The sequence below is a fragment of the Carassius auratus genome, chromosome 17 (genome assembly GCF_003368295.1).
Source record: "Carassius auratus strain Wakin chromosome 17, ASM336829v1, whole genome shotgun sequence".
NCBI lineage: Eukaryota > Metazoa > Chordata > Actinopteri > Cypriniformes > Cyprinidae > Carassius > Carassius auratus.
The window spans coordinates 4,764,452-4,775,520 of record NC_039259.1 but is presented as its reverse complement, the minus strand read 5'-3'; the positions used below and the strand labels follow the sequence as shown (position 1 = coordinate 4,775,520).

The following is an 11,069-nucleotide window of genomic DNA, read 5'->3' as shown; positions in this document are numbered from 1 at the left end:
CTGCTGATGAAGTGAAAAGAGGGACAGGCTGTCCAAAGCAACATTTGCGCAAACACAATGGATTTACAAATTAGCATATTTATATTATTTGTATTTATTCGTTCTATTAGTTTATTATAAAGTGTTTGTATTCATGGGAGATGGCGAAGTAACGATCCATATTTTGCAAAACGTGTCCGAAATCACTGAGACCAAACGCAAAACAAATCGGAATTTCTGAAACACATCATTTTATTAAAAGTCTTAATAAAAAGAATTGTAGACCTCCCTCGCCAGCGCGCGGTGTTACTGAAATGAACATGAGGGATGTTTATCGACAACTGATGTTCCATTTTCCCTAAATATCGGAGACATTTAGGCTATAGCTTACTGAACGGTCAAACATAATATTGCAAACAGTTATCACAAAATATTTACATAGAAAACAAACCAGTGTAATAAGCTAAAGATTGCCAATGTTTATTCATGGCCATAAATATATTCGGTCCATTGTAAAAGAAAGAAATAAAATTTTCTATAATCATAAAGTGGTTTTGCACGTGCTTAGAACACGAAGGACAAAAGGAAAACATTTCTACAACACACAAACATACTTTACAAAAATTCACAAGAGCTTTAACATTCTTAAATTTGGGGAGAGGCTTGACCCGGTTTTCTTAACGAAAACATGTAAACATGGCGCACACGTCAATCCCCAAAATAAATTGGTGAGGAAAGGGTCAAGCTGCAAAAATAAAAAGTCTTGTATTTTTTTGTTTGGAAAGCTCCCTACCACGGTCTTTAAAATGCAGCCCTGCATTCGCAAGTCAGGATTTGTTCACCAAGTCCACTGTTGCGTTTGCACCAAGTGATGTGCTGTTGGAAACTGTGGCGTGGTGGCGGCGCTGTAATGCGCGTTATATTGCATGTGCTGGAGAGACTGGGCGCTATACGCGGAGAACGGAATTCCAGCCTGAAAAGTAGCTGCCAAGTCCTGAGCTTTTAGCGTATGGCAGGGCTTGCCATCTCTGACTAACACAGGCACGGCCACCCGCCTAGGAGAAGGGAGATGGGTCACTTCCATACCTTTCTCCGCCCGGGCTCTCTTCATTTTGTATCGATGGTTCTGGAACCAGATTTTCACTTGGGTTGGAGTCAGGCGGATCAAACTGGCGAGATGCTCCCTCTCCGGGGCTGACAGATACCTCTGTTGTCTAAACCGGCGCTCGAGTTCGTAAGTTTGTGCCTTGGAAAAGAGCACCCTCCTTTTGCGCTTCTTACCGGAGTCGCTGCCGTTGCTCGAAGTTTCCTTGTCGTTGTCCGGCGACTCGTCGGCTGAAGGTTCCGGGGATTTTGCAGACGGGTCTTGAGAGTTTGCGGATAGGCCGTGTACTGGTTCATAAAAAAATATATATAAAAGGAAAGGGGAAAAAAAAACTACAGTTAATACCACATCAAATAAAATGTAATTGTAAATCGCAAGAAAGTGTGTATAGCTATATGTGACAGTTCTTTGTATTTATCTTCAATTAATCAACCGAACACATATTTGCCAAATAACATTAGAATAAGTCAGGCGGACAAATAAATCTGATATTGCAAATCTGTTCATAACAGGAGCATGCTTTTTTATTTTAATGGGCCTTTATTATCACAGGGCGTGTGACCCAAACGAAACGATGATTTAGCCGTAGAGTCGATTCAACAGTTACTGATCAACAAAGAGGAACATCTAAGCGAGAACTATCAGTCAGCAAAGCTCCCACAAAATGTCTGAGAAATTAAAACAGGATTTCTGATACACACAAAAAAATGGAGTGCTGGTAACTATTTTAATGACAGCTATGGCCACAATCCAGAAGCAGATAATAGGTTACGCCTTAGACAAGCGCAACAGTGGAAACCTACGGATGAACAGTTGTCTGGATTTTGTAAGATGATATCAGCAGTGCAAAATCGAATATTTGTGACTAAATAATTATTATTATTTTTATTCAAAACCGAAGACACTTTAAACTTTGCGTGAATTCTTGCTTACTTACATGAGTATTGGATGCTGTCCGTAGTCGCGAGCCATCTGGTATAAGGATTGTCGCTACTATCATAAAACGGATTCTTTAAAGGCAGGTTTGGAACATTCTCTAAAGGACTTTGCACTAGCACTCCAGGCGTTTTAGTCGCCTCGGAACCCTCCGTGTCTTCCTCAGTCCCGGTGATCGATCCTTCTTCATCGTTAGTATCAGGGAGGTCCAAAATGTCCTTTACTGAAAAGCCCGTCTTTGTGTTGGTCAACGACATGTTCTGGGGCATTTGATGCAGTCAAGTTGCTGCACCAGTTTGGCAATCCTCTGTTTAAAAAAAAAAACACACACACAAAGCACAGTTGATTTAGCGAATATAGGAATCGGTGCGTATCAGCGCGAAGTAAACTGAAGTCGACGCATGAGGCTCGATCGGTAACCGTTGCTAGTGGGGAAAAAAGTAGGGAGAAATCAGTTCTGTAAGTCCAGGAAGAATGCCAAAGTGACTGAAGTGGTATATCTAGCTCGTGGATATTGCGCTACTGCTGGGTGTTAGGGGGAAATAAGCCATTACCAGACTGATCAGTCCATATAAGGTTGGTCTCAACACATGAACCTGCAGTGAAAAAGCATTAAAAACGAAAAAGGTTGGCCACGTGTGGGCGGGTCTTGGGAGTCAAGTGGATGAAGACAGTGTTTGCCGATGTGAAATTGTGGGTTTTGGGGAGATCCTAGCCTTATACCATTGGTGCTTCAGAACATGATGAGTGGTATAACGTGTCAATTAATTACAAAGATGGGGAGGGCCTTTTTACACCCTATTTACATACAAAGAACCACCAAGTAGCTTTATACACATCACAGGCCTTCTTGAACTGGAAATGGACAAAACCTGTGCATATTCCTCGGTAGTAACTTATAACGCAGATGTATATAAAGCAATCGTGCACTGACAGTGCTGTTTGGATCCAGCATTTAAGAGGATGTCTAATCCCCCAAAATGTTTATTCTATAAAAGGGCAACGAAATCGCCTCTAGTGCTAACAGACTAATTTATGCAGGTCAATATTTTGGTTCGGGATTACGGAGAAGGGTTGTTCACTGGACATGATTAAGACATCAAAAAAGAAACAATTAATGATCTCGTTTTTTATTCTATTTTTATTGATTGTTAGCTTCTTCTTATTTTTACAGAAATTGTTATGACTTAAAAAAAATAATAATCTTGTGCAATTTGCATAATTTATTATAGTTAGCGCACGTTAAAAGCGAAATATTACTCTTAACAATTTTTTTTTTCTGCGTTTCTCAAAGACAATCGAGATGATTATGTGGGTAAACAGTAAAACTATGTTCAAATTACATGAACGACAGTTTACTGCCTCCTTTTTAAAACACATTTCTGATCATTATATTTGCATTGCTTCTTTCCGTTGTCCGCAGCACAAAAAGTGGAGCATTATTGTTGAGTATTTTGCCTCTCCTTTTCAACTCTCAGTCCTATCTTTTCTTTTTTGCCTCTTTGCCTCCTATCTAGTATGTGATGTGGGTGACAATGTTGCACGTTTCTAGCCAGTCCTCTGCTCATCCTGGGTGGTCGAACCCGGGCAAACACAAATACAAACCGATTGCTAAGCTGCAGACAATAGGGGAAATGTAGACAAATGTCCGGCTCCTGTTGGAAGCCTTTGTCCGGCCGTAGTTTTTGCATTTATTTAAGGGCCAAAATAATAGATGATTGACGCCCCTGTACAATACGTTCTAACTGTTTGGAATAAATCTGAGGTTGTTCCTAGTTGTCATGGCATTCACTGCTTTCAATGGACTATCTCTTCATTCATTTCTGTACCCCTTCACAATATCAAGGAAAGTCCTTCATCTCTCTCTCTCTCTCTCTCTCTCTCTCTCTCTCTCTCACACACACACACACACACACACACACACACACACACACACACACACACACACACACAATTTACGCGCACTTTCTCCTTTTCTCGCACGCATGCAAGCATTCAAGATGGTGTTAAGTGGGGTACAAATTAGATAAACCTATTTCTTTATATTTTTCATTATTAATTATGTGTTGAAAATATATATTATTGCTGTTGTTGTTATCACTGAATAGCGAATTTAACGTTCGCTTTCTGCAAGCGAAATGTTTAAATATTCGATAGGATCTAAAAATGAATAATGAAAAATATCCTGTAGGATTCTGGGTTTAGCAAGATTTACAATAGCAGCAATCACATCGAAAAAATGTGCATGATATGGTAAACACGCAGGTAACCAAGCATATTTTTCATCCGATGATCAGTTTCAGAATCAGTTACCTGATAGGTAAATACTTAACCAGAGTTTTACGTAGAATTAATCATGCAGCGACAGAAAAATCAGACAATGGGAGCATTGAACTGGACGGGCCAGGAGCAAAGTCGAACTGTGAACGCTTTTCGCAAGGTCACTCTCCCAGCCTTCCCATGCCGCAGAGACAGGTTAGCTACTGAACACATCCCTGTAACCACGAAATGAGAAACTAAACACAGCATACACTGTTACTGTTATAGCCTACTCTTTGTTTGGTAGCTATTAATGCAGTTTCGAATTATACTTCCAGAATATCATAGGCTGGTGAATATATATATATAAAAAAATTAAACAAAAAATAAATAAAAATAACTATAATAAATAATAATAATAATAATAATAATAATAATAATAATAATAATAATAATAAATAAGGTATTAATAAATATCCCAGTCTCTTTTCCAATGCAACCAACACAACACTCCGCGATCGATGGCAGGACTCGTGGTTTGTCTGTGGCCAGTGATTTGGGAATGTGTTTGAACAATTGAACCGAGGAGTTGGGTGAGGAGAAGTAAATGTGCACAGGCTGAGTGGCTATACTTCACTTCAAGAGCCATTTCCTTCTGTTTACCTGTTTACTTTCGCAGGTAGCTCAAATAGACAGTTTGTCTTTGCGCTTATACTGAAAAGAAGAGCGACAGTATCTTAGCACACCGATTTGAGTTAAACTAGTGTAATTCACAACAGTGTTTACATCGCAGTCGCTGTCTAAATATTCAGTACTTGAGGACCCCTCAGCAGTTGTGAGCACTTAGAGTCAGATTGGCTACAGAGGGCAGAAAAATGTTTAGAATCATAATTTTCAGTATAAAAAAGGCAACATTCGTTTTAACAGGAACATTATTAATAAAAATAATAATGCGCGCTGAGTAAAACGCCCACGATTTAAAATTATATTTCGGTATTATGAGCATATTTTCAATTTCAGAAAATAAAACCTTACACAAAGTATCACTTCAATATAAATAATAATAATAAATAAATAAATAAATTAATTAATAGGGGATGTTGCATGTTTACACGCATAAAATATATGCATATATGAAAACTATTAGGAGCAGGCTGGTGCCCTTTCTAACGCGTGTTTGAAATAAAACCAACAAATCATCATAAAGACTGCTATTTTCTTTTCTTTTTTTCTTTTTTTTTTTTTTTTTTTTTTGAGGAAACAACTGACGTTCTCTGCAATCTGGCATTGTATATAGTTAGCATGCTTTAGATTTATATTTTAAAAAAATTACAATGTTTCGTAAATAAGATGAGACAATAGCGCTAAACATCCATAAATTAATTCCTTGTCGAACAAAAATGTCTGAACCTGTCATTTTATGGAAGCTATTGTTAATAACTGGGGACAATAAAAAAGACCTTTATACGCTTGATTAAAAAGAAAATCCTAAAGCTGCCTGAAGGCCAGTGGACTATAATAACGTTGATCATTTCTTGCTTTAATCGACGAATTTCAGCGTATTCCGGTGCCCTGGGCGAGCAGTTAAGCTTTGATAAATGTAACCCTGTTTCCCTCTAGGTGCTCATGATCAATGTATAAACTGACAAGAGCGATTTTCTGCTTTTCCCCTGCGATTAAAAGGCCATAACAGCGAAATGTTGGTATAAAATAAGTCTGGTGGTTTGTGGGACTTAGCCGCTGCCCGAAGAAAATGCCCCGCAGCACAGATCGTTCAGAGCTGGTCTGATTCTCCTGACTGCAGGGCAAACGCTGCTCCTTTATTCGTCTCAGAGCCTCTAATGATTAAACATGTCGGAAGGAGATTAACACGGTGCCCATGGCCCAGGGACATGCCTTCATTTGTTTAACTACCAGTTTAAATGTAACGGTGAATTTCATGGCGCATAGTGTTCAATTCTCCGTCCTGGCACCTTTATCAGACTACCCAAAACAAATTGGTTTAAGGATTATCATTTTAATCACGCTATCTTATAGTCCACTGGGACGTTTGTCTCTATTTTTGCAATCCGTTTGAAATTAATTATAGATTAATTGAAATAAAATGGCCCTGCTTTACGCACACGCGAAGTTAGAAATAGCGCATATTTCAGAGCGAGATTCCTTTCTTTCACACCAATAAACTATACTTGCATCCAGTCATATGATTTCCACTGAGGGTGATGGTGGAGATGGGCAACGAAGAGGTATTTCTGATACTCGGGCGAACTCTGCCGGTACAAATGCGTATAGCCTGGAATAAAATGAACTAAAATGAATGCATCTAATGGCCTTTTCTGCGACATAGAAACACCGTTATTTTACGCGCGTGCACGCATAAATAAATACATAGCCTATAGTTATAACTAACAAAATACACAGTAGCCCAAGAGCAACATATAATAATAATAATAATAATAATAATAATAATAATAATAATAATAGTAATAATAATATAAATCTATGAATAGTTTTATTTCTTATGGTGATATAGGACGCAAATATTTCAAACTATGTCATGTAGCTATGCTTTTTTTATATCCAGAGATTGCTATATCATAATAAAATAAAGAATTTCTGAAATGATTTTCTAATATGATTAGTCGTTAACAGTAAGCGGAGGATTGCACACATTACAAGTTTACCTTCAGACTTTATGCTTTTAATAGAACTCACAAGTGCTTGCGCGTGCGTCTGCACGAGCGAGCACACACACACATACACACACAAGCAAGCATTTAATCTTTGCACAACCTGGCTAACGCACTGTACGCGGAGAGGTCGAGTGATAGTAATAAACGCTCACCTGGCGGCTGACGGAAGAGGGTAAGTGGTGCAGCTTGCGTTAAGACACCGCACCGTTAATGAAATATCTCCAAATGAAAGTAAGGACGCACGCACCGATAAGTCTGATGTGCTTTATATACCCGGGGAGCAAGCACTCCTCTCCTGATATCGTCCAAGTACGTTTGCATAGCTGGCGAAGTGGCTCTGCCTTAGATTTGCTACTAACATTACATGATGTTTGTTTTCCCCCTGCAATGACGCGAGACAAAATATTGGCCATATGTTCGTCTGCAATAAATTGGTCATGAGAGCAAACATGGTTGCCTCATAAGAGCGCTTTTAGCTGATCCGTATTCACCGATTCATGCTACACTGTTGACCAAAGTGCTATTACTGCCTTCTGTGTCGTTTTGATACACCCAGGCTGTGAATTGTCCAAAGCTGTTTATTAAATCAAATAGAAAAAAAAGAAAAGAAAAAAAAAAACACCTTTGTTCACGTGGCTTTGGTAAACCTGCGGCTAAGAACGTCTCTGCCAGAAATCTCTACAATAAATCGCTTGGTTGCCATGATGTTGCACGGCCAAATGAGCAGATGTGGCATGTTGTGTTGGTAAAAGCCCCGTTTACTTAAGATACCCTTTAATGCAGTTGTTGATATCCGAGGTCAGAGGACTCAGCTCTCATCTGTGGTCTACTCAAGGTGTGAAACCAGAGAGTACCTACATTTTCAATCAATCCAAACAGCTAAAAGTTTCTCTTGAATCTCCACTTTCAGTCTGTCTGCGATGTGCGTAATCGATTCATTCCGAATATGGGTAATTAATAATTAATTGGCAGACTTACGAAAAAAGTAAATATAGATGTGTAAAGTTAAGCCTCAGTAGTAATTGAAGTAGGCCTATTACAAATTCCACAGATGGCTAATACTAAGAGCAATGCTTATGTAATGCTTAAATAGAAAATGTCTATTTAAATGACATGCATCAATATTTATCATAATTTACTAAATAATACAGCAGTGCAACTCTTGAACTGTAGCCTATATTTTATTTGCTTGCAATGAAGAAATAGCTTTGTTAGAGTAGAACTTCGCTTTGGAAAAGGGTAGGTCAAATTTCTAATAAATCTCTAATAACTTATAGCTGTTTCAATAAAACAGAGGTCTTGCTTTAATGTCACCTTTATTTTATATAGTGCTTTAAACAAAAGATAATAATGTAAGATATATATCATAGGATCTTCCATTAAAATATTAAGATAACCATGTTGTGTAGTTTTTTTCTCTCTCACAATATGTAGGCCTGCACAAATAAAATGTATTATTTTATTCATTTATTTAGTTTCCGTACAAGGAGAGCATCTTCCAAAACGAACAAACTCTATTCTTATTGACAACTGCAACGAGTCTCAAAGATTGTATTGTGGCCAGCTTGGAATCTTTCCATCACAATGATAGTTTTGTTAAATACGGAGGGAGCAGCCATCAATCAGCAGAGGAATACATTACCACTGTTTTTTGTTGGGCACCACTTTAAGACTAAAAGACTGAGATTAGCCTCATGTTATCCATGCTCTTGAGAGCAATGCCAACGAGTGATGAATACACATAAATAAATTGGACTCATCACTGCATTCAGATTCCATATTAATCTAAAGTACCCAGTTTGACGAGCAATGTACTTATGAATCTCCTTGCCAGTACAAAAATCCTTTCCACTCATCCTGTTGTGAATCGTTGTGCAGTGGGAGTCCTATTATGGGCGCTCAGAGGGCTCCCTCAAAGACCTTCAGAGCAAGAATGGAGATGATAGACCCTTGTGGTCAAGCTATTAAGATATATCCCTTTCCAAACCGTGATGACTGAAACACTTCAAATGAGCTGGACGGGCGCATAAAGACACCAATGGCATGCCTTTCTTGTATCTATCAGTTCAAGTTTTGATATATCAACCACTTGAGAAGGGTCGCTCATACAGAGAGAATGCTTCTCCAAACACAAATGCAACTGAGAGCTTCATTCGTTCTCAGCCAAGGGCGCACTTTTGGGAAAAATGTTTAATTAACACCGGGGCAGCCCTGTGCATTTTCACTACAAACGAAGATCCTCTGCCTGGGAGCTGTCCACTCTTTACTTTTGGCTGGTTGTAATGGCCAGTGCTCTTCACTAAAAAGGTGGCGTTTTATTTGGTCCTCTAAAACACCATCCCGTTAATCGTTCGTGAAGATTCCAGGTCACATGAATGGGGTTTCTGTGGTGCAGAGAGTAATTGTCCGAAAAGAAAGTGTTTTAAGTGATAGGCCTGACACTTGGGGCTTTTGAGTACTTCTGCATGAGATGAGCATGACAGCCATGGATTGCGCTAGAGAAACCAGACGTGTGATCAAGAGGAGTTGAAATGGGTAGAGCTGCTTATCAACCGTCGCTCCTGTTGCTAATGACATGTGTTGTTAAAATAATTAATACTCGATGCATAATCTGTTCCATCAACATGGTTATGGGAAAATAGGAAGTGCATCCAAAGCAAATGTAAAATTGTTCACAAACTCTTGAATTTGTATATACAATATATTTAAATTGTAAGAATGTTCTTGTTTTTTTTGCCTTCGTTGGCTTTTAAAAATGGACACATGGGTGTTTAGCTTTTTTCAATCATATAGCTTTTGAGCAAAGCTTTTTGAAACCTTAATTTCTTGGTGGAGAAGAGAGAGTATAGTAAAACTTAGGTAGCTTCTTGTAAAGTTTCCACTGCTTACTATTGAAAAGCTTTCATTCATAACAGCTGAATTCCTCCGACTAGCAGCAACACACACAAAAAAAGGTAAAATCTGGACAATTGTTGGAAGAATCGATTGCTGAAATCTGGTTTATTTACGAAGATCACGTGAGGTATATTTCAATCACCAGAATGTTCTGCAGTTCAGAGTATCAAATAGTTCAAATATGAAGAGATTCCAAGCTTTTGTTATTGACTTACTTCCACATATGTTCAGAAAACAGTAAAAACAATTGCGCCAGTTCAACAGGTGACATTTTGCCAACTTTCTGCAACTTTTCTGCTGCACTATTTCAGTTTTCAAGGTCTGATACACTGAAATGATCCATCTTATTTTTGTACGATCTTAAAACTATATATATATATATATATATATATATATATATATATATATATATATATATATATATATAATTTTTTTATTATATATATATTTTTGTTTTTGTAGAAGACTTGACTGTAATGTTCATGCAGTACTATATGGTGGTCATTTCCACAAAGCTTCTAACTCTCTCATTCTGTACGTGACTCATCATGCACACATGGTAATCATTATTAACTCTCTCTTTCTTTCTCACACTCTTTACCTCTGCTCATGCGTCTGTGTGTAAAGCAGTTAAAGGTTCATCTCTTTTGAGGCCAGGCTACTACGCTCCTGCTCTTCTCCAGGTGGAACGACCATAAAAAAATAAAATAAAAAAAAGAGATGACCATGGTTTTAAGGAGGTTGTAAGGCTCTCCTTGAACCATACATCACCCTAGAGAGACACGTTACCCATCTGTGTTTTCTGAAGCCTTTAATTAACACATCCCAAAAAAGAAAAGAGGAGCACAAAAATTCAATGTCCTCTCCACAGATGGGCAGCCAAATTTCAGGATAATTATTCTGGAAATATACTCTTTATACTCTGCCTTTGAGGGCAATTAGCATTTATTGTGAGAAGGTGAAACTTTCCCCAAAAGCGGTCAAGATGACAATTTCGAGTGAAAGATGGAAATCCATTTAGAAAGGGAATAAGACTTGCGTCCCCATTTTGTAATACTGAAAAGGTGCTTTTATAAGATGATATCTATTGAAAAATAAAATGTCAAGGGCACAAGGAGAACTCAAGTAACCTTAATTGGCCATCTCTTTTTTGTTGTTGCGTATAAACACGAGTACGCACTGATGTCCCGACCACATTTGGT

The 11,069-nt window shown here is 38.2% G+C and overlaps 1 protein-coding gene across 3 annotated transcripts; it reads right to left on the bottom strand.

The window, feature by feature from the left end:
* Positions 1-213: 213 nt before the first annotated feature.
* Positions 214-7,360, bottom strand: nkx2.2a (NK2 homeobox 2a). 3 transcript variants are annotated; one of them, XM_026285369.1, is made up of 3 exons: positions 7,125-7,360; positions 2,022-2,327; positions 214-1,371 (listed from the first exon to the last, which is right to left on the bottom strand). In XM_026285369.1, the coding sequence occupies exons 2-3, from the start codon at positions 2,287-2,289 to the stop codon at positions 818-820; spliced, it is 822 nt and encodes a 273-aa protein (XP_026141154.1). In that variant the 5' UTR covers positions 2,290-2,327; positions 7,125-7,360; the 3' UTR covers positions 214-817. The 3 variants fall into 3 exon arrangements, with proteins under 3 accessions (XP_026141154.1, XP_026141155.1, XP_026141153.1); XM_026285370.1 differs by lacking the exon at positions 7,125-7,360 and adding an exon at positions 2,575-2,886; XM_026285368.1 differs by lacking the exon at positions 7,125-7,360 and having other exon boundaries at positions 2,022-2,878.
* Positions 7,361-11,069: the final 3,709 nt, after the last annotated feature.

Coding starts and splice junctions, on each gene's coding strand:
- nkx2.2a (XM_026285369.1), bottom strand. CDS start 2,289: ATGCCCCAGAACATGTCGTTGACCAACACAAAGACGGGCTTTTCAGTA. Junction 1,372..2,021: donor GGACAGCATCCAATACTCAT/GTAAGTAAGCAA, acceptor TTTATGAACCAG/TACACGGCCTATCCGCAAAC.